The sequence below is a fragment of the Anopheles coustani genome, chromosome 3 (assembly GCF_943734705.1).
Source record: "Anopheles coustani chromosome 3, idAnoCousDA_361_x.2, whole genome shotgun sequence".
In the NCBI taxonomy this organism is placed as follows: domain Eukaryota; kingdom Metazoa; phylum Arthropoda; class Insecta; order Diptera; family Culicidae; genus Anopheles; species Anopheles coustani.
The window spans coordinates 36480191-36504805 of NC_071288.1; the positions used below are offsets into that span (position 1 = coordinate 36480191).

The window sequence follows — 24615 nt, forward strand, 5'->3', positions numbered from 1 at the left end:
GCGTTTCCGTTGATTTAGAGCTACCAAACTCGCAGGGTGACCTTATTCACTCTTGCAGGGCGACTACAGTTTTCGCGACCAAACAAGCGTTTTCCATAAGAAATTGGAAAGGGTACGTTTTGCCTCAGGAATGTATATCGCTCAAGTCACCCCTATCTATTGCGATTTACAAAGTTGTTTAGATAATTTTTAGTACCTAAAAAAAGATAAAAAGATAAACAATGTTGCACTGACTGTGAGAAATCAATTTTTTTCACTTAAGTGACGCGTATTGCCCCACCTTACTTTAATGGCAACTAAATTGAATTACTATAATGTCAACTAAATTAAACTAAAAAATCACAATCCAGTTTCCCAAAGTCATGTGACAGAGAAAAACCACTGATGGAAAGAGATGTAAAGTTCTGGCCCCAGATGGTCACCGATAGCAAAATAACCACCACCAGCACAGCCTCGATGCTGCGGGCGAAAATGGAAATCGCTTTACGACAACCTCCAAAAACCTGTACCGATAGCCCTTGCTCCCCACAGACTCTCGATCCGGCCTTCAGATGGCGGACCGTCGCAGGGGTTAAGTCGCGGTCTTTGTCTTCTTCATTTCGCTCGAAGGCTTTCGCGGTCCTACCGAGTCTGATGATATGCAGCCGTCCATCAATCCCGTTTTCCAGTAGATGCCGTTGCAACGATTAATTGCAAAGGCTTCGAACGGCGATAACTCGAGTGGCACGGCAAGTCTTTTTAAAGGCGAAAGTCAAGCCAGTGACCTTGGGCGATTGAACCATGAACCGAAGGTGTAGCAAGCATGAGACTGAGTGAGTTCAAATAATAATTAGTTTAAAATACTCGTATGTAAGTTTTCTATGCATCTTGCTTTTAGATGTTGATTGAAAAGTTGGTTTACTATTTTAGTATTTAAGGTTCAGGTATGTATCAATACCATATGGCTTTAAGTACTCACCAGATTCTGAAGACCAGATGTTTATGTAAAGGCACCAGGAAGCGATAACATCTTCCTGGCTTTTCTAAGAGGTCTGCGACAGCTGAGTGGTAACGCTGCCTACAAAATCGCTGAGGTTGTATACTGATATACAAGTAAGCTACAGTCATTATAAACATATATCCTTTGGGTAGCTTAGTCTGGGCTTGGTTTCCAAAAAATGTTGGTTTAATAAATTGGTAAGCTGACCGTCCCCTGGCTGTATCTTCTTCTTCTTCCTCTGGACGTAATGACTATCTTGGTCATGCCTGCCCCCATTAAGGGCTTACAAGACTTTATCCCTTTATGTACGTGGATAGTCAGTCCTCTCGTACAGGGAAGATTCCGGTCTCGGTTGGGATTAGAACCCACGCCGCCGAGGTGGTGAGCCTGGCTGTATATTTTGTACTAAATAAAAAAAATAGAATGTCCGAAACAGTTTAACTTTGTATAATCAGATAAAATTTGATTATAAAACAAATGGTAAGATTTGCTTTTTATTAAATTATAAATAGAATAAATTTCGCTCAATTTACAATTTCAATTCACAAAATCTACTACTCATGAGTTTCGTGGCAAGTCCCGAATTGTCTGTCATCCACTATGCGGGTCATTGACGACGTGTTAATGTATTTCATGAACTGTGATAAGTTTTAATACATTTTATCCACGAGATCGTTTCAATACCTTTGAAGTCGTTGTCAGTCTGTAACCTTTTATAATGAATTAAAAACATTTTTGTTATTCTGGAAATGGGAAGCAAATATACCAATCATAATATCATTTCAATCGATTTTTTTCTTTAATTACAGTCGAGTTTAGTAAACTTTAAAAACTTTGTCGTGTTCCCTTAGCATCAGCAATATAAAATGGACATTTTTATGGTTCACAAGGTGCCCCAACCGGGTTGTAAGTTTACCAGTCAGAAGACAAAGTTCTAGTATGCCTCCATAAACCGTATGTGGCCACTTATTTGCAAGGCACTGTGTGATGTCATCCCCCCAACATTTGTGGAGCGGGGGCATCAAAATACGTTGGTGTTGGCGACCGTGGGTCGGTGTGTTTACATTCCGAGAGCGGTTCTTATGTTGCAACTGTCAGAGTACGTTCTCTCGTTTTCCCTCCGAAGCGCCAGCAAGCGCATCATAGAGCAGTGCTATTTAGCCACCTGTGTCGCAATGTTGGATCTTCGCGATGTTGACGCCCCTTGCCGTCGAAGCTCCACGGATCTGGCCGCAAAGTGGATAGCTAGATAGTCAGCCCCCGGCGAACACACTCCATTGCGGTACAGTGTGCTGGGACTGTAACCCTCGGAAGCGGGGGAGGGCTGAGATGCTGGTGGAATGGTACGGCAGAAGATGTTCAGCTAAGTGACCGAACGAGAGACCTGGAGCATATGAACGGGGGGCCGACGCCTGCGCGAATACGTGCGTTGAAGCGTGTGTTTGACATTTGTCATATGATGTGTGTAAACAAAATGTAACTCACGCACGGGCACGATGGCCGCAGGATGGCGTGACGTTTCGCTGCCAGGTGTGCGCGCGAGTTTGTAATAGTAGCGGAACGCTATACCCGTCCCGTCCTTAGTGGCGACCGAACAGCTGGTCCCATTTACATACTCCATGCTGTTCGATACTCGCACACCAAAACCGTTGATGTGATCTCCATCCATTTCAACGCGATCCCGTTGACTCACAGTCTTTCGGCTGCGTCGTTCCATTGCACATTTTACTTTCGAATATAAGTGGTCGCCAAAAAAACATGTTTCCAACTGTCAAACGAGTGCATTGTTCGACAGACTCGGACCGAAAAAAAGAATACCGACAATACAGAAACAACGGCCAGCAGCACAAAATGTCATTCGGCAGCGAAACGGCGGCCCATTCTCAAGGAAAATGGTCTAATTTTACTAACTCACGACGCGCCCTGTACGCTGCCCGAGCGGTGTATCTGATTTCCTGCCCGGCTGCGTAATATTGTACGATCAGAATCCGTGCTCTTTGCGTGGCGAGCCGAAAGATCATAGTACTATTTCGGCAAAAGGGTAGTAGGTCTGGGTCTTGCGGGGGCCCATAATGGCGGCGTTCCTGGTGCCGTTTAGTTTACGACCTGCTCGGTACAGTTTAGGTTTGTCACTTTGTCCTTTTTGGTTTCATACAGGAGTTGTTTCTCATTTTTATTTGACGAGCAAGTATTTTTCCTTTTCATTGTAGCCATTACTCACCGCGGCTCGATGACCAATGGCAGTATTTTTACGCCATGCGCCACCGGGAACGCGTTGCGGGGGCGTTTCTGTGTAGCCGGAAACGATGAAACATCCCATTTTAAGTAAACGCCCGACGGCGGCGGCGGTGAGTAAACACCACCTCTAGGCTCATTTCTTATTCATCGATCGATTCGAGCAGTTGCTTCCGCCGATGACGATCGAGTGGGGGTGATCGTTTTGAATGGCCCGTTTCAATCGGAAGCGACGATTTAAATAACAGGTTGCGGCGTGGTTTATGAAACTTTTTCCCGACAAGGGGGTCACGTTAGACGCCCATCTGTTCATATTTCTACGCTACGGTTCAACAGTTCTTGGGGAACCCCATACCACGAGCGGACGGAACGATTTCGTCTAGCATATGTCATCATAGTTCACCGGGGGATCAATTTCCCTGAAGTGTGTTTTCTAATCCGTGGACTAAAGCGAAAAGAACGGTGAAAGAAGGAGGAACACCGAAAGAGAGCAATTGGAAACGGGGTGGAATCCCTTTTCCCCTCATTCGTTTCTTTCCCTCTGCTATCCCTTATTGAAAGGTGAGCAAAGGAATTCCCACCGTCGGAATGTGGCATATGGTGAAATATGATTTCAGTATCGTACTTTTCTTCCTCGTTAATGCTATTCCACCCAACGCATACTGCGGCCCTCAATGGGATTCTTCTTCTTTCTCACACGTGAGGCAAACTGCTTTCACCGCCCCTTCTACCCCCCACCAAAAAAGGGGGCTCGATTCGATCGTAGCCGTCCTGCGGATATCTCTAGGGGGTTATTCCGTCCCTATGATGAATTTACCCCCTTTTCCGAGCCACGATGTGCTAGCGAAGAGCAGTAAAGTGAGTAACCATTTCCCTCGGAATTTTTCTCCGAATTTCTCGTGGCATTTTCCACCATCGCCTCTCTGTCGGGACTCTGTTTGCTATCTTTATTTTTCCCGCTGTACATTCGACCCCCTCATGGTTTGCTTTCCTGCTCGATGGGATTTTCTTTCGCACACTCTGTCGTCAGGTTTACTCTCTTCTTTACGAATTTTCTCACTTCCATCGCGGATTATTGGGAGCACAATAATGCTCTCGTGGCAGGATTATCTTCGTCTCACTCTGCCCACCGTCTATGCTATCCCATTTTAGCACCCGTACGCGCACACATTCACACATACACGTGTCCTTTCTCTCCGGTACTTTCGCTCGCGCTGCTCTCGCCGTTTTTCCGGCCGCTCGCAACGGGTTTTCCCGTGCCGCGCGAGCGGTTTTCACACGTACCGCCGACCGGACGAGCATGGGCGATTTTTCTCGGCGGGCGATTCTTTCTTTTTTGACAGCGGCCCATCGACGAAACGGTCCCTCATTGTGTCTCCGTGTGCGCGGACAGGACAGACAGTCGCTCCCGTTTGATGGTTTTTATATATTTCCGATTTCACAATACAGTTTGTGTGTGTCCTCCACCATCCAGCGAGCCGTCTTTGCTTGCGAGGATTTTTCCCTGGTAGCGAAGGCAATGTGGCTGGCGCTGGTGGGGAGTGAGTCCTGACCGAAACCTCTCTCCAGATTGGCCCACGGAGGGCAACCGAAAGGTGGGTGGACTAAGGAGCAACGGGCAGAAACGAAAACGGCAAAGGTTGGAAAATATCCCAAATAAGATCAAAGTGACGAACATCAGTGGCACTCTCCTCTCCGCCATCATACGTGTGTACTTCGACGTTGTCCGTGTGACCCTGTGCGAGCGTGTGCATGTGTGTGAGTCTGTGGACAGGTGGAATGTGTGTGTGTGGCTGTGTGTCCGTGTCCCGTATGTTTGCGAAGTGAATGAAGTGGACGAATCTCGGCAGTGTCGAGCAACGTTTCGTTCCGCAGTCACGGGAAAAATCGTTCGATTGAGCCAAAGAGAAAAGGAAAAAAGGGGAAAAGGTTGCCCGCACCAAGACGAAACGAAACGACGAGCAAACTAATAGTAACGAAACGACGAAACTATTTTAACGAATCCAGTGCAAGTTCGAGCGGATGGGATTTTGGCTTTTCCGAAACCGACCAGCTCCGCAAACCGAGAAAGCAATCATCAGCGGCCGCGCAGCAGGCTGTCCCCAACGACGACGAAGAAAAGTGGTAGATCGAAGTGCAGAGCAAAGGAAAGCGTTGGGAAAATTGTGAAGCAAGCAGCACCCTCCCCGCAACTTGGGTCCGGCAAGGTCGTAACCGAGTGGAAGGTAGATGAATCTACGCAACGTATGTACAGTGTCATTGTAGTGCGAGGCAGTGGAAACTCGGTTCTGCTCCTCCATCGATCCCGTGTGCGCGATTGTGGTGGTGGTCAAGAGAAGCGAAAAGTCGGTGCGGTGGATGAGGGACAGGCCCACCAGAAGCCAGCTGCAATACGTACGCGTACCTCATCTTTGCGTGCATGTGCGGATAGATAGAAACGGTAGATATAGCTACAACGGTTTAGAAAGATAACGAAAAGCTTCAACTTCATCCGTCACCATCCCCCAAAACGACACCGCAAAACCTTCCTGCATAGCAAAAGTGTGCGGAGATCCGTGGCTGGCGTGCACCTGGCACCTTTTGTTGGCTCCATCCGTCCATCTATTCGTCCCAATCCGTTCACGAAACACGGTACGGAAAACCCTAATCCCGGTAGTAGTGTTTAGTAGCGACAACGACGACGACGACGACGACGACGACGTTTGACAGCGTTGACAGTATTGCTGTTTCCACTGTGTTGCCGTGGGAGAAAGTAGGCCAAGCGAAGCCATCCATCCCCGTCATCTGCATCGCACGCACTACTGCGATTGTGTTTTGGGACGGAAGTGTTCGAACGACGGCGGATGAGGTGCTGCCGCACGGTTCGCCGCAGTCCTTCCGTCACATGCATTTCCCCACCAGCATGGGAACCTTCTTTTTTTCTTGTATTAATTGAAAACAAACGAGCAACATAAACACACAACCCTTTAGTACACAGCCGTTCGTCTAGCTTCCGGAAGCCATTGTTCGATTGCGTGCAGCGCATGGTCCTGTCCGTTTTTTAGTGTGTTCCTTTGTTCGTGTGTTTGTGAGTTTGATAGTGTGTGTGTTTATGTTATTGTTCCTCTTCAACTCATTCGCCGCTATCCGTCCCGCTGTCGGTGCTCCAAACGACAACCGCATCTGTAGCAGATTATCCTTAAAATATGCTCTTTGTTAGTATACTAACCGTGGCCCATCTTATCATCATCCATCAGCGTCCTAAAAGGTGGCACATTGTTGTAATGTGGTCCGTCGGATATTGGGCAATTTATTAACCTTGAGCAGTATCACACGCATACCACAGGAAGGTATCATCATCGATACGTTTTTTTTTCTAACCGTAGTGGTGCTTGTGCATGTGAACAGTGGAGTGGACAACGTACGTGTTTCAAGTGGTTTGAAAAGTCTTAGTCTGCTTAGTAGAAACATTGGCCTCACCGTGGTCCGAGCATCCGGAAATACCTCCAGCGGGGGGTGATGCTTCTGTTCACGCTGCTCGAAACTGCTCGAAACAAAAACATCGTCGATCGAGCAGCGCTCGGATGGCAGGTGGTGCTAATGGGTGCTGCAATATTTCGATTATAGTAAACAGAATGTGCTTAGGCGTATAGAATTGCACGCCTGTCCAAATTGTGGACCTGAGGCCAATAATCAATGTCTGACTGATCGATTTTCTTACGAAATGTTGAAAGTATCCTAGTGGTATGTCCTTGTGTGGTTCGGTAGTGGTTCGATGGTATGCGGGTCTAGGTCCCATGCTGGTGGTGTATAAGGCGACAAAGTTGATCGGTCAGCTCGCTGCCAACATCTCCCATGTACTCTGGGTCGACCGAGACGTTCATGACCAATTCGATTGTATTACTTTGTATAGCGCGCGCGGTGTGGCGACCGTTGGTGGTGAAGTCCGCAAACGTCAATCGCAGGCCGTATTTTCGACGGCGGCTACGATGACGACCATCGACAACCTGTCATGCATATGCAGCTCCCAATACCATCGGACGCGTAAAAGCATTCCACACCACGAAAGCGCACCCAGAGCCAACCAAACGTACCCATCACACATCCATTTAATGTTCGGTGTGCTTTTGCGGAAAACAATGAATATCCCTGCTCTCAACGGACGTCACGAGCCATACTAAATTGGTGCCGAATCCCGAGCGGGTGCGTGACCGTTGTGTAGTGTATTCCTTTTTTTCGTTTTTGTCCGTAATTCTCGCTGGCAACCAAGTGTCCCAACGTGCACTGTTCGTATGTACACTGTTAGCAGTCCCTGGAGCACCGTTAATCTCGTACCATGCGTCTCCACTACCATCTTTCTTTTCGTTCCCCCTTTGTTGGGGCCAGGTGTTTTAGTAGGTCGTTCGCACACCAGGGGGCAGTTTGTGAGATGCACTTCAAGTGTTACCGTGTGCCGGTGCCCCATATTGACCTTCCTCGACGCGTGCCACTAAAACGCATTATCCTCGTCTCATCCTGGTATATGGAAGCCGTTCATCATTCCATTCATCGGTTTATGCGACTAAGAATGGCTCGAAAACCGTTGGGTTGGCCGCGATAGCGGATGTACTAAACATGTCACGTTGTGGTACGCAAAACAAGGATTATGCATGAGACGCATTTTGTGGCTCTTGAGCGCAGTCAGCGAAAAAGGTCGTGAACTTGGGCGACCACTAAGTACGACATTTGCACCGGGCAAACATGGTGTGCAAGGCGCTTGAATGGGACCGAAAAAGGATCTCGGCAAGACAAAGAAAGGTTGATGAAAAGCAAATGAGAAAGTGCAGGATTTTTTTTTTTTTTTGGTACAGGAAAACTTGTGCTGGTGCGGGCAGTAGAATTGACAGCATTTGTCGCTGCTGTTGGGAATGTGACAGATAGAGTAGCAGCATAGTTAAAAGTGATCGTCATTCTTTGTGGTCGGTGACGTTAGAGTACGAATTTGGGCCTCGAAGAGAGAAGAAGCGGCGAACTGAGGAGGTAAAAGAAGCGGATTGTATTAGTAGCATCCTTCCGTCTACTGTTGTTCCAACTGGTCCGACGGCCGTAAGCGGTCGTAGCGGTTGCCGCGGGGCTAGCTGTTTCCTAAAATACTGCCACTCTGGGACCGCGTGAGAGCATATATCGAGGAAATTTTTAAAACGTATAGTACGCTCCGTTTTTCTGTCTCTTCTCACCTATACCAATGCCCCGTGCAAGTTCTCCCGTACGCACACCTCGTGAATTGTTCACGTATTTCCACCATTCGATCGCTTTTTGATCGTGAACAGGTCCGCAATGGCTGGGCATGGCCAAACAACGGTCGTGCAGACGTTCCAAGTTGTCTATAGGACAGGGACGGGACGTGTTGATTTTCCAGCCAATAGTCTGCGTTGTACCATTAACACGTTTAACACGTTGAATGCCAGGTCGCCCACTAATATAGATGTAAGCTACAGTAATTACAAACATATACTAAGCGATACTTAGTCTGCCAATGACTCACTTAGTTATCATTTTTGATAGCCAGCTTTCGTTCATCCTAAAAAGTTTTTTTTCCCCCATAAAAAATCAAAATCCAACTATATTTATACTGAAAATTAATTCTGGGAAGCTCATTCTTAGCTAGGTCTTTAAAAACCGTCGGTTTAATAAATTGTATAAACAACTTTCATAAAAAAAATATTCTACCAAAATGTTTTAAAACCGCCTGGCAGTCAATATTTTAACACAATCAAAATACAACATAATCAGCCTTAGCACGGCTTTCGATCGAATGGATGTACTCATCATTAGGTCTAGTAAATTATGTTGTTTTAGGAACTCATACGAAGAGGATGATGTTCTCATCAATCCATGTGAAAGTAGACAAATTTTAATGAGAATCATTTCTATCTAAATTCCACTAGTTACTTCTTCTTCTTCTTGGCGCAACAACGACCTCTTGGTCATGGCTGCCCGTTAAGGGCTTACGAGACTTGTTTCCCTGTCGTACGTGGATATTCAGTCCTCTCGTACAGGGGAGATTCCGGTCTCGGTTGGGATTCGAACCCACGCCGTCGAGGTGGTGAGCCCCGGTGCTCATGGGCCGATTTTCTAACCGGCGCTACCGCTCGGCTATCGCGGGCCCCCAGTTCATACTAGTCATGCCAATATTTTTATAACAAACGTTATGCATAATTGAACAAAAGAAAAATACTTGTCATTTTCTTTTGTTTTTTTTTTTAACGGGTCCCAGGCCTATTGAATATGCTCAATTACCTTGGTGTTCCAGTTATTTGTGCGGATTAATTTTTGGCTGTTCAATTTCCATTGTACGGCATTTCGCGAAAAAACATAGTACAGATCTGAAACATTCACAACTTGATTGTTACTATTTACTAATACTACTAAAAATTTTAGTTTCCGGATGACGCCACTAGAGCCGCCACAGTAGCGCGCTTTCCTTGGTTCAATTTAATTACGGTCATGCTTTAGGTCATCCCTGCCTGATTAGAGGTTTTCTAGACTTTTTTCCTTTGCGAACGTGGATACTTAGTCCTCTTGTACAGGGTAGGGTACTCACTCTGTTGGGGTTCGAACCCACGCCGCTCACACAGAGTCCTTTAGCTCATTTGGGCGTTTCGGGGGTTTCCCAACATGAGGTGATTTTAGTACAACTATTGTTTTCGTAAAATTGTTTTTACACGTTGTCTGCCAATGACCCACATAGTGAGTGACAGGCGATGCGGCACTTGCTACGAAACTCATGAAGTATTGAACTAATATAGTAGTAGGGTGTAGAAGCTATAAATAATTTGTCTATTTGTAATGGAATAAAAAACAAGTCTTAGCATTAACAAAATTTCATCAAAAATTATTGTGCTAAAAAATGTTCTAAACCATTTTTTATCACGTAAAAATGTATTAACACGTCGACTGGCACGCTGTTTTAGTACAGCAGACGATGTACCTAAAGACAAACCTTTTGGCAATGGGTGATACAAATACCATTGTGTGAACCATTTAAATTAGATGTCTTTTTGGCAGTTCCAGTTCGGCATTGCATCAGAGCGGATCGTTAGCAGTGCACGGGGTTCCTGAAATTGGTAGCGAAAAGTAAGGTTATCTTACGGTACGGCCGCATGATGACGCCGAGCTGGAGCTCAAGTCAGATAAATCCTAGCTGCCCCACATCTCGTGCTGTTTGAGTCACTCAAGCGGACCACCAGTTTTTGTGTCCTGACAAATGGAAGGAATTATCCCTCCCGTGGACGGCGGGTGGACATATGGCTATTATAGCCGGTCCCAAAGGACGAGCCCCTTCATAAGAGTTCAGACAGAGACTGAAATTTGTTTGACTTATCGTAGGAGGATATACCCCGACTCATATAACGAAAGAAGAAGAAGAAGATGTCTTGTTATACAAAATATTATGGTTAGACTGGATGGACAACTTGAACTCCATCATGCATTCCTTGCATATGTTTATATAAATTTGGTTGCGCAATCCATCTAAGAGTGCGATATGATGAAGGGAGCCCCCAGACCTACCAGGCAAAGGCTTAGATGACCAATAGTGAATTCATTGTAGTCATTTTTTATTTTTGGTGTAAATCCATTGCAGAGCTCATGCCAGTCCAACGCGTTAGTGGCTTGGACAGTGATCCGTTGAGGGAAAACTTCAAGAAATCATTCCAATCAATGATAGTAACCCCGATCTAGTGCGTCACCTGCATGAACCACGTTGTTTTCTTGGTACCATACCACTCTCCTAAAAAGGACCAAGGGAAAGTATTCGAAACTGTCGTGTGGCGCTTTTCACCACGCTGCTGTCAACACCCCCGTCGAACACCGTTTCCGACCTTGACGCTATTGTTTTTCATTCCATTTGTTTGTACCAGGGCTTCCTTGGTGGTGCTGTTTTCCTTCACGCACTGTAGTCGCCTATCAGGCAGTACACTACCATCTGGCTGTAACGCACTAAGGTTGCTCTCTCTCTCTCTTTCTCCCTCTCATTCGTGTTTGTCCTCTCTCCAACTCTCAAGCTTTCTCTCTCCTGCTCTCGCAAACTCCCGCGGTGCGTGAGTCCTCGCCGTGAGGTAATCGACGAAGGGAACAAACGCAGCTCCTGTCAAAGTCGCTTGGGTACAATTTATACACACAGTTTAGTAGTCCGTGAATAGGCTAGCCTACAACTCACCCCAAAGTCGTAGTCGATTCCGTTAGTGTCCCCGTGTACCGACGGTGTCCCTTCGTGTGTCGGTTCCCTCCGGTATCCCTTTGCGGTTTGCGTAGCCCTTGGGCACCCCGCCACCACCGCTGCCACCACCTTCCTCCACCAGGTGGCTCATCTTCGTCCACTAGGAACCCGGTGTGGTGGCCACTAGCGGTCCACCCTGTCGGACAGTGGGGCGGCAATGCATGTGTATACGTAAACGCTACCAGTTGGGTTTCTGCGTGTGTGTTTGTTGCTTGTGGTTATTATTTTATTTCCTATCCCGCACATATCAGTATTGAACGAATCCGCATGCATGCATGTGTTGACGAGCATTTTGTGCGTGTGTGTGTTTGTCCGTCCGTGTGAGTTGGTTTGTCGAATTTTTGGTTCAACGGTGGTGCTATTTTTAAGACTAAGCTTACTGAGACTCGGGCCTATCTTCTACGCTGGTCTTTACTCTTTACTTCACTCGTAAAAATAAGACGTGCATGTGGTTGCCTGGCTACCGGACCCCGTCCCTTGGGCTGCTCGTCCCAACTGGGTGATGGACGGTACCCCCCGACCATATGGAAATGCTAATTGTGTTCGCATACACAATGGCCACCGTCCGCTAGCTCGGTGCTAGTGTACCGAGCCATTTCGCCTAGCCCGACGTCCTTAGGACTAGCGGGGATCGCTAACCACCTTCACCCGCCCGGTGCGATTTGAGTGAAAACGCAACACGCGCGGAGTGGAACGCAAAGGACTCCGTGCGTCCGTCCGTTTCGCACAGAAAGGAAACCGCACACCGAGTGATCGATAAATGGAAAAACCCACGGTTTGTCGTGCCCCAAAGGGAACATAATTTGATGGTCACGAAATGGCAATATTTAAGGAGTTACTCCCTGGAAACCCTACTCTCATCATGCAGCCTGAAGCATATCGGGCGGACGAATTGATGGGATCTATTCGGTTCTGGTCCGCCACCTGGTCCGCGAAGATGGACGGAAGCAAAACAGGGAACGGCCCGAAAAGCCCCGTAATAAAACTGGGAGCGGTGAAACGCACGGGGAAAACCTGCAAACCCCTATCGAAATTAGTGTAAACGGCGAGAATAGCCCGCACGACGCAGTAATGCTCGAATGCTTTAATTGCTCGAATTTTCACTTTCTTTACTCCCGAGATATCGTCTCCATTTCCACCCGTGTTCTGTGCGCGTCCCCTGCTTGCACGTTCCTTCCCTGCGCTCCACCCTGTGCGAGGAAAGTGGTGAATTTTCCTTCCGCGCAACATGATACGATACGATCGTCAGCATCATTATTAATACCATCGATCATCATGCAAACTATTGTACTACCACCACCACTGAGACGGGTGAAAATTAAAGACCACAGGAAAAAAAAACCACGCAGAACAAGGAACGCTTACGTAGTGCTGCCGTACTGCCAACCATTACGCATCGCCGAAGCGCCTGGTCCGAACTCGATCTCGAGAAACACCTCTCTCATGCATGCCTTGCGCGAGTTTTCCTTGCCTCTGTCCCATAAACGCGCATCCGATTTCCCACAGTTTTCCCAACCCAAGCTGCTATTATGCTCCCGAACACACGGGCCAGGCTAGGAGTTTTCACAGTTTTTCTCTTTCTCTTTCTCTCCTTTCTCTCTTTCTCTCTCGTTCTCTCTCGTGGGGTCTCTCGGTCTCTCTTTGGCTTTCTCTTACCAATTTTCGCTCCATCGCTGATCGTGTTCTGTGTACATCCGCGGGATCGTCTGTGCCGCGCACATAGATACGCACACCGAGCACCGCGAGGCCTCGTGATCTAGGTTAGGTTTTCGGCAGCAAGCGCAGCGAATCGGATCGGGAACCACCCAGCAAAACCAGCGACACCGACCGGACACCGTTGTGCAAGTTGGGAAAGTTGGGATTGTGTGTATCGGGCGTACGAGAACGCCACCAACGGTGTTGTGTTTGATGTGTGCATAGTGTGTACAGTGCGTGTGTGCCGATATTCCCTCCGTGTGCGCTTAGTGTTTCCGTCCGGCTGTTCGCTATGATCCTGGGCGATCGGCTCCGCGTCATCCGCCGTCGCGTCCCGGTCCAGCTAATGCGATGAGTCGGCCAGATCTGGTCCTACTGCACCATTTCGACGACGACGCCGACGACGACGACGACGAGGAAGAAGAAGACGACGACGGGGACCAAGGGGGCGAAGGACGACGCGAGGGTCGCGACGCGGGGCACGAGCAGGAAGCGGAAGCTCACGGTTCCAGTCCAGTGCCGATCGACGGCGACCTGCCGACACGGGCACCATCTATTGCTTATTCCCGCTACGACGACTATTGCGCCGATTATCAGTGCCAGTGGCGGCCGGGAGCGAGCCGCGTGGTGGACTACTGCTAGTGACGAGAAATGAAAGATGGCGCACACGGCGGCAATGCAGGCGGGCGGCAGTTCGGCCGCGGCGGCCGCTCGTGCCGATAGTACGCACATCAGCGGCGGTCGGTACGACTTCGAAGATGGCGGAACGTTCTGTGGCGGCTGGGAGGACAACAAGGCCCACGGCCACGGAGTTTGTACGGGTCCAAAGAACAAGGGTGCTTATTCCGGAGCATGGCATTACGGTTTCGAAGTATCGGGGATATATTGTTGGCCAAGGTAAGTAAAGCGCGGGGCTTTTACTTGTACCGCTTGCATCAAAGAGTGTGCACAAATCCAAACAAATCTTACTAAAAATAAAACCAGAAAAATCTTTAGGATCTACTAATCTTTAGTACAGCTTGTAGTCTCCATCAATCAATGAGTCATATCTTACAAAATTATCACATTGAATATATGAAATACAATATAGTATTGATATGTGACACTTTCTACTATCACTATCAGTTGGACAATCAATAGTTTTCATAGTTGAAACAGATTAGTTTATTTTGTTATATTGCTCATATTTATCCGGCTTCAATTTGATCAATACATCGATCGATTGAAACTAAAATTATTGTTGATCTTTAGAATTAATACTCTGATCGCGTTTAGATAAGGATTTAGATTTTGTATACTTTAAACTATTCAAATAGTTATCTGAGTCCTCAACAGCCGAACGGTTACGCCAGTTAGACATTCGACCCACGAAGCACGTAGGTTCAAATTCCAGCTGATTCTGGACCACGTTCTAAAGGGAAAAGTATGGTAGGGGTATGCATACGTTACGCCTAGGAAGAAGAGAAATCCTAATAGAATATCCCAATAGAACCAATAAGAGCACTATCTGTACAACGTCTTCCCAACAACATTAATTGTTTGAATAAGGCGATATTATTGGAAAATAACATATGATATAATAAGATTGAATATTACCAGAGGCCCCCGATCATTAGAAAACACTTGGATTTGGCATTTGGCAAGCAATTGTTTTGAACATTTAATGTCATGCAATACTCCCTTTTATCTGACTTAATTTTGAACTTAATCTGACTGCTGGCTTATGTAGTACGCAGATAAGGCATTTCTTGTGTTAAGCAGCTAGCAGACTTCACTGCAATGAAATAAAATCTGGCACTTATGCTGAAAATGACACTCATTGCAATTCGTCAAATTTTATGTTATTGCAGTGAAACATTGGATTCGTCCTTCTAGCAGCTTTCAATTTAGTTTTTCCAATATTAGACGTACAGCTAACGAACGATCAAGATCATTAGGCCAAACATTTAGGCTCCCAAATTCTTAGCTCAGGTGGTAGAAGCTGTTTTTCTGTCGATTTCTGGAAATAAAAATGTGTGGAATAAATATAGCAGAAATTCTTTGCACCCGTTCTTGACCCTTTGCGAAGTTTAAAAAAAATCTTTTAAAGAGTATAGATAAAGTTTCTTATATTCTTAAAAAAAACATTCAGAAATAATATGTTCGTCGATTTCCGCCCTTCCATTGGTTTCTACAACACTCAAAATTAACTTTCACTGTTTACCCCCTCCGTTGGATGTTGGGCGCACAACGTGTGTTTGGGGTAAAAATTAGAAGCTATGGCTGTCGATTCTTTTTCTAGCGCTTATTGCTCGAATTACAAATCGCGCCGTACGCCGGCCCAAACCGAAACCGAATTTCCCAACAGGGTCGGCCGTGCACGGACCGAGTGCGCCGATTAAAGACCAACGTGCAGTGGTAGTGAATGCGCTGCCAGAATAAAACACTTTCACGACCGATGACGCCACCGTGCTGGCGCCACGGGCAACCCGAAGGCGGCCCCACCGTGTTTATTGCGCGAACAATTCGGTCCTCGAACCGTCCGTTACTCACCGCACTTTTCGAACGCACACGCAACAGGCATACGCGAACCACCGGCATCTTTTTCCACCGGTCTGACCGCCCCATTTATTGAAACAATCGTGCAAATATTTGACTCCGGCCATCCAGGGCAGAGAGGGTTCCGGTGGTGGCGGAATACGACCGTTTTTCCGCTAGTTTACTCCAGCCACACTCGAGTCCTTGCTTGCCATCCGTAATGATCATATTTTGAGTGCAGGGCAATATTTCATCGCGCTTCGTTTTGTTCGTTTCCGGTTGGGGTTTTTTTACCCCTACTTCCCAATTGGGGCGGGGGCCTGGTTTTTGGCCATCGGAAGTGTGACTTTTTTTCAGGCTAAACGAAACGAGCGGCAAGATCAGTGCCGAACTGCTTTTGCGTGCCCCGATGACTAATGGAGGATTATTAGGATATATCAACAAAGATCGATGATGAACTTGACTTTATTAACTTGACCGGCAAAATCAAACAAACATTTTTACACGCAGTAATTTATCACGCTTGTGAGCGCCGTGTTCTGTGAATTTTTAATTACATCGGCTTCTTTATGAATCCAACTCAGTATATTATAAAATTTAATTGTGAATTAGGAGGGAAACCATAAAAATGGAAACTGCTAAGATCACAATTTCCGCTTCGAATGGTTGTTTTACAACTTAAAAATCAGGGAGTGTATTATTTATCTAACATAGGGATATTTGAAAAATTATTTGTTCCACTTTTTAAATATACATCCAATGCATCGTTCCAAAAGAAAATATCCCTAGAGGGATAAATATTTAAACTTAACATTTTGAATATTAAACTCATGATCGACATATCAAAAGCAGGAAATTTATTTTAAGCTTTGAGCAATGTTGACTGAAAAATCTCCTTTCTTAGCGAAACGACCGTCTTCGGTCATGCCTACCTTTAGCGGGTTTACTAGACTCTTTTATATTTCTATTCTTGGAGATTTATTTATTGAATTGTATAACTTTTCTAACACGTGGCTTGAGGTCAGTTCATTTGCGCTTTGAATATGGCCCTTGTTGTTCCCAATCATTTAAAGATGTATAAATTGAATACTTAATTCCATCTAATAGTTATTTGTATTGATTGTATTTATTTATATTACGTGAAAACTATGCACCCATGAAATTGTTTCTTGTTAACTGTTCTTCACAGTTATAGACAAAATACAAGAGTTGTACAGTTTAACTTATTTTTATTTCTAAAATTTTCTTCCTTCTAAAGTACATTATTTGATAAGAAATTGTGCTGGAGAATAACATGTTACATAAAAATCAATGTTTCTTTATCTATTCTTTGTTCAACTCTTTGATGAATGAAGTAAAGCTACACAACAGATTCTAAATGTTCTAAACCTTATCGAAAGACAATAGAGATGGCAATTAGATGATGATTTCCACATCCAAATGTTCATCTTATCAGAATTTATATACTCGTGGCTGTTTTTATTTAATACCCAAACATTCACATGAAAGTGTGGATCGTGGAAAGGCATGAGAAAGGAACGACATGGATAATCATAATTTTCATTTAATCTGACTTCATTCGAATACATTGAAATATTGCATAACTACAACGTGCAATATGATTAAAGGTGTTAGAACGTTATTTAAAAAAAAACCAGCGTTAGAATTGGATGTTTTATTTAGCATAATTTTATTTCAACAAAATTAAAACCATCATAATATGAGCAATCTTTCGGAACTCCTTTCAAAATGGTTTAATTCAACATTCGCATGAATAATGAGCTAACCAAGGGCAATGAGATAGCGCAATGTAGTTTCATCGTTATTAGTTAAAGTTTGGAAAATATAATATAATCTTTATTATATTTTGCTTCCTTTATTTATGCACTAATTGAATATTGTTATTGTAAATATATAGATAGTAAAACGGTTGTATCTTTATCTCTTCCATTGCAGTGGATCCACGTACGAGGGACATTGGCAAAATGGTAAAAGACATGGGCTGGGTATTGAAGTTAGAGGCAGATGGGTGTACAGGGGCGAATGGACGCAAGGTTTCAAGGGCCGCTACGGTGTGCGACAAAGTGCATCGTCGACGGCCCGATACGAGGGCACATGGGCCAACGGTCTACAGGATGGCTACGGCTCGGAGACATACGCCGACGGAGGTACGAGTTTATACTCCGGCTCCGAGTTGACAAGCGGATCGGGGAAAATCCTTGCTGCGAACTAACCGTTGCCTTTCTTCTCCGGTTTTCCGGGAACAGGAAGCTACCAGGGACAGTGGCAGCGTGGCATGCGGCACGGATACGGCGTCCGCACGTCGGCACCGTTCGGGATGGCGGCCCGGTTTCGGCCAAAGTCGGTCCGCGTGTCGATGACGTCGCTGCGCAGCACCGACGGTGCCGGTGGCAACAATCAGGCTCCGACGCCGGATCCGGGCGAAAAGCGCAGCCACCGGATCGACGATGCCCGCGGTGGCTTCGTGCTGAAGGCCAAATCCGACGAGACCCCGGTCCGGCGGAACAGTTTAGTAGAGAAGACGAAAAAAGGACTTTTATCGGTGAGGACTCGTTGCAACGGGAGACCGGGTGAACTACTTTCTCGCTAACCGTTCGCTTCCTTTCTTTCCTTTTCAGGGACTCAAAATTAGGAAACAAAAAAGTACAGGTGACTTGGAGAAACGAGGCACGGGCACGGGTAGTATTCGGTCCACGGCATCGACAGCATCCTGGTTGAGTACGGAATCATCACAATCGGGAATGACAAATAAGTGAGTAGCACCCACTAAACCCTTCGACCTGTCCCTCCTCAACTCTTGTCACCTCTCGTTCCCAGGACAATGCACACGGATTCCAACGCAAGCTTTATAGTAGAGGACGAGCAGCTGGACGCGAGCGTCGTAGAAACGTACATGGGCGAGTGGAAGAATGACAAACGGTGTGGATACGGTATTTCGGAGCGTAGCGATGGATTAAAGTGAGTAAAGCTTGAACGAAGGAGAATGGTTCCGGCGGCCGTGGCTAACGGGTTTCGCTTCCGGTTATTCGTTTACAGGTACGAAGGCGAGTGGTATGCGAATAAGAAGTACGGTTACGGTGTGACTACGTTTAAGGATGGCACCAAGGAGGAGGGCAAATACAAGAACAACGTGCTGATCACGAGCCAGAAGAAGAAGCACCTGTTCCTGATCCGCTCGGCCAAGTTCCGGGAGCGGATAGACGCGGCGGTCGACTCAGCCCAGCGCTCCTCGAAGTACGCGCTCCAGAAGGCCGACATTGCGATATCCCGCACGGCGACCGCCCGCGGAAAGGCGGAGCTGGCGGACGCGGCCGCGGACGAGGCGCGAGCCGAGTCGGACCTGGCGATCCGGATCGCGCGCGATTTCGCGCCCGACTTCAATCCGTCCCTGCTGGAGCGGTTCGATCGCTTGCGGCGTACCAACCGGGCTTACCCACTGCCGGACAGTGCGAAGCTGACCATGGGCCCGATGGGCGCCGGCCAGGACGAGTACGGTGCGCACCACCAGCTGAACCACAGTGGCGCCAAGAAGGACGTCGAGCTGGCGAACATGAAGAACGCGCTCAACAGCCCGTTCTCGATGGGGCACATGAACGCGACGAACCAGCGCATGTCGGGCTACTACGACCAGAAGGGACCAAACGGACCGGGGGCCAACAACATGCAGCAGTCCCAGATGGGACCGTACGGGTCGTCGATGGGAGCGCAGGGTCCGCACGATATGCACTCGGCGGGCTCGCGGCTAATAGACGATGGCATGCAGTCGATGTACAGCAAGCCGGGCCAGGGTGGCCCCGGTCAGTACGGTAGCTCGGCCGCGGCCTACTATGGCTCGAGCGCGCCAGCGAAGGGCCCCGCCAATCTGCCCGGTGGGATGATGTCGAACGCGAAACTTTCCTACGAACAGAGCTTACAGGCACGGGACGAGATGGCGGGTGGCATGGGTGGCATGGGTGGCATGGGCACGAGTCCCAGGAGAAACTCGACGCTACAGTCGGCGCAGTCCTCGGGCATGTACGGTGAGCCACCGAAGATGGCGAACGCATCCCGCACGGCTCCGTCGCTCGGAGCCATCGGCAGCCAGTCGTCGATAGACTATTTTGACCACTACAAGCGACCCCCTAGCAGAGACGGCTCGGTCGATCGATACACGCGGGCGGCCAGTAAGCTTGGCGGTGCCGGTTCGTCGCGCCAACCCTCGGTGGAAAAGACGACGGGCATTGGCAGCTACGGCATGGGAAACTCGACCGGTCTCGACCGTGGCGTCGATGGAGCGGAAGTGGCCGAGCGGGTTAGCACACTGCGCCGTGGTTCGCAGCTGATGTCGGGTGGTGGTGCGAACGGATCCGTCCCGTCGGCGTCCGGTATGGGTAATGGTAGTGTCCGGCCCGGCTCCCGAGCGACCACTCCGCTGCACCAACTCCACAGTGCGGACATGGGACAGCAACAGCAGCAGCAGCAGCCGTTTGAAGATGTGCTGCTGCGGCAGCGCACTCTTGGACAGGACATCATCCCATCGATGACGCAGCCGAAACGCACCGAAAGCCTTTACCTGTCGAAACCGGCCATCAACAGTGTGCCATTGGGTGGTGCAGGTGGTGGTGGCTTTGGTGGAGGAGGTGGTGGTGGTGGTGGTGGTGGCGGCGGCGGAGGCGGAGGCGGTGGCATGCGGTCCAGAGGTGGTGGCGGTGGCGGAGGTGGAAACGGAATGGCGTTTAGTAGGGAGCCTAAGGTATGTAGTGAAGATTTTACATGTTGTGTATTTTGTAGAGCTGTGTAATTCTGATTCAGATTCTTGAATGTGAATTGCATCGTTTTAAATTCATAAAACTTTTAATTAGTGATTCAAGAATCCCAAAGAATCATTCCAGTTAACAAAACAGAAAACTAAACACCAAACAAATGGGTAGATAGACCCCCATTGTGTTTTGGTCGCATGATCGATGCCGAAGAAAGAATCATGAAGATTCGTGGAAGTTCCATGAAAGATTCATGATGATTCATTATGTTTTCGAAATGTTAATCAACATTTGAAGATTCGAATCCCAAAAGATTCATGAATCAATCTGAAAGAATCAAAGGGGAAAGATTCATATGAATGAATCTCGCCTAAAGATTCATAAGGCAATTTGTATTCTTCGTGAAGAAGGTCTATTTCGTAAGTTACATATTATTCATCAATGCATGCGTTGATTAACACTAGAATCCAAATTGGAGTCATTTTGACCCCAACGCAGTTTTCGATTTTAATATCTCGAAAACGGTTGAATATTTTTACAAAAAAAAACCCCTACTGACCCCTAAAAAAAAAAACCCCCCCCTTGACCCCTACTTGTAAAACGCTATAATTTCAGTATTTTTGAAAATTTTTCAAATCCGTAAACTGTTACTTTTTAGTATATTTTGTTGACTATCTTTTGCTGTTTTTGGATTTTCGATGCATTTCTTCATCATTCCGCTAGCTCAGTGTATAGCAAAAACGGTCGAAATTGCGTTTTTTTAGCAATTATTTATTCAAAATCTGTAATGTAAATCTAGAAAAAAAATGTGTGCTAGAAAGTTAGTATGTTGAGCAACATTTCAAAAATAAAATCATATTTTATCCATTATAAATGACTCCATAAATTGGCCTCAAAGATTAAAAATAACGCTAATTTCCATAGTAACGCATCGCGCATAACGCTTCGAAACGCTCGCGTACGGAATAACGGAACAAAGCGCAGAACGGAAACAACCTATGGAAAATGTTAAAATCAACATCTTCAAGATCAATTTGTGGCGTTATTTGTTAATTTAAAAATATGAAATTATTTTTCAAAGGTGGCCTAATTTATAAACATCATAGCGCCCACTTTTTTTTCTGAATTTTCATGATAAATTTTGAAAGAATAAAAGTTGAAAAGGATTAAAATTCAACTCATGTCGATCTTTTTTGCTATACACCGAGCTAGCGGAATGGTGAAGTGGTACATCAAAAAATTAAAAACGCCAAAAGATAGTCAATAAATATACTAAAACGTAACAGTTTACGGATTTGAAAAATCTTCAAAAATAGTGAAGTTATAGCGTTTTCAAAATAGGGGTCAAAAAGACCCCTAAAAAGCATTCGGGCAAGTTTCCAAAGCAATGTATTCTAGTGTTAAACACAGGTTCACTTCATTCTGCATTGACTAACAGAATTGGGCTTGTCTTTACAGTGCCAGACATTTTGAATCGGATGTCGGGCTAGTCTTAACTTTGTGAACTGCTTAATATCCTTTTTTTATTAAAGAACCCATGTACTCGAGAATATTTAGTAGTATCTAACGCGTGGTTACCGTTCCATCCACGCAAAAAAGTTGTTTGTTCTTCCATTAACGTTTCTTCAACGTTTTAAAATTAAAATGTCAATCAGCTACCGAAAGGGATGGTCCTTCTGGACAGCCTACAAGGACTTTACGGGCTGAGTCCTCTTCGCATATTAGGCCAAAACCCTCACCTGAGCATTTTTCAGCACGGTTAAAAGGGCTTCGTCAGATTTGGACAGAGTCCATATCTCGGAGACGTATGTGAGCACTGGAACTATAGATGGCTGATATAGTCCCAGCTTCAGCTGCCTCGACAGGTATCGTGAGTGAAAGAGGTGTCTCAGAGTACCTTAGAGTAAGGTACTCTTACTACCTTATAGCACCTTAGCGCGAATTCTCCAACATTGTTGTCGTCACTGGCTTTTGACCCAAGATAGGTGAAATTTTAGCCGGCTTCAAACATGTGTTCATCCACTTGTAAGTAACCCCCGTTTCACCTCAGCCATATGAGACACAAATAAATTTAATAATTCAGAAATTCGAGTTGGTGATAGAACCACGGATAATCTGCAACATGTTCAAAAGATCAACAAAACCATACAAATCAGCTTTTGGTAAACAACGATAGAAGATCCGTAGAACCGTTATATTCTTTTGTTTTAATAAGACTGCTTTAAGAACTAAACTAGTGCTATGACAACGTACGGGTTTAGAAAATTAGTTTAGGTTCTAGGTTCAAGGAGACATTTCAATGTCCGGCACATATTGTCCGTTGACTTCTGGGTAGAACGTCTATAAAATTTGTTTTCGTTTTGCTTAATTCAAAATGGATTTGAATAGAAGCTTACCAGCGGATTTTCATTTCGATTCACTAGAACTTGTCAATGTACAGAGAAATGTACTCCAAATATATCTGTTTATGTAATGATATTTAAGAATACATATTAAATGTGTTTAGATAATAGATATCAAATTTCAATTCAATCGAATTCTTATAACCCACTCCTATGCCGGACGATGGAGTGATGAATCCATATTTTCTCGAGCAAGTGGTACTTAGTAACATTGTAATAGCGATCGCGATCGCCCCTCGGAATGTGCTGCGTAACCATACAGCACGTAAGGAGTTGCGAATGGTGGTCCCCATATCTGCTTGCCCGTTCGGAAAAGGGGCTCAACAAGGGAAGGTTCCCAAATTTTCTATTTTCATTTAATAGCCATACAAACAATTACGCAGTCGAATGAGGGTGTGCGACTCTTCTAGCCCGTTCGGCAATGGTGCAAGGGGAGAACCACGGGGAAAACAAACATGGCTGCCGCTGGGAAATCGATAGACCACCGTAGGATTTGTTCGCTCTTACTGTTTCTCATGTGCTCTCTGCCGCACTCTCCGGGGTTTGCTTGCACAGGAGAAGCAATCTCTGCCGTGCTCCGGCAACGAAAAACAGAACACCATTCGACCTGCGTTGTTCTCGGTCGACGGAAAATTTGTTCGCTTACACGGCTGACACTGATCGTGAAACTCGGCACGCCACGGTCCGAGGGTGAGCTATGCACAGCTCGCTTGGCAGACCCGAATTGACCACCCGCCTGCCCGGTGCGATACCAGTTGTGCCAGTGCACTCGATGCCCTCGGCGCACTGTCGGTGTGTCATTTGCCAGATGCCGCTTTCGGGCCACACTGCGCTCTTCTCATCTCCTCCCTCCTGACTGCCCTTGCCGGACGACCGGGCATCTCAGTCCCAGGGCAAACCACCAACACACTCGCTGGTGCACCTCGTCGGTGTCCGTGGAACGCAGGCGCAAGTTGAGTCATGCGCTGAAGTTTTCCGACGGGGGTGAATTTTCTTACTACATCCACCATTCGCACATCCCGATCGAGGGGTGTATTGGTGTTTGCCATTACGATCACCTACACTGACACCGATCGCTAGTGTGCGCGAGGAGGCGGACCTGTTGACGCCTTCGCGGAAAAAAAATCCGCAGCTTAAGCCCCGGGAAAATCGATAGAAGACCAACCAACGCAATGGGGGGGGGGGGGAAGGTTTGCAGCACATGTTTTGCTTGCACGAGTGTTGGTTTGAAAAATACCACGATGGTCTTTGGTGGTCACGCTTTGGGGTGAAGAATTTTCCTTTTCCCCGCCCGCAGGATGTTTCGAATTTTCTTGGCCGAAATCCTAGGCGAGAAACAGGAGAGAGGCAATATCCGAGACTGAGACATATAGAGGAGAAGAGAGATAAATCGTGTAGAAAAAATAGAACTCTAATGATGTCTCTGTTATTGTCCTATAGGACAATGGGAAGGCACCACCGCGATCTTTCGAGAATCGAACTGGTTTCGGGTGACGCGGAACCACAAGGCAACGACAAAACAATCGGAGCATTAAGAGTCTCTGAACTCGGTTTTGGCAAACGTATGGTGTCCTTGGCGGGAACTCGACACAATCTTACCCTTTCTCTTCTTCCGGGGAGGAGGGGGGCACTAAGGATGAAGGATTCTTTCGGGTTCGCTTTCCTCTCGTCCGTAGCCGTTGCTTCTTCGAATGTGACACTCTCCGCGAGGAGAATCCCACCCGGGAACCTCAACCACAACCATCGAGGTGATGGTCGTGTCTTTTGGTGGCGGCTCTCTCCCGCCGC

At 46.6% G+C, this 24615-nt stretch overlaps 1 protein-coding gene across 1 annotated transcript; it reads left to right on the forward strand.

Moving 5' to 3' along the window:
* Positions 1–13806: 13806 nt before the first annotated feature.
* Positions 13807–24321, forward strand: LOC131260104 (uncharacterized). The gene is made up of 7 exons (XM_058261773.1): positions 13807–14045; positions 17622–17833; positions 17933–18228; positions 18305–18438; positions 18504–18644; positions 18723–20418; positions 24268–24321. Exons 1-7 carry the CDS (start codon positions 13807–13809, stop codon positions 24319–24321), a joined length of 2772 nt encoding a protein of 923 aa, XP_058117756.1.
* Positions 24322–24615: the final 294 nt, after the last annotated feature.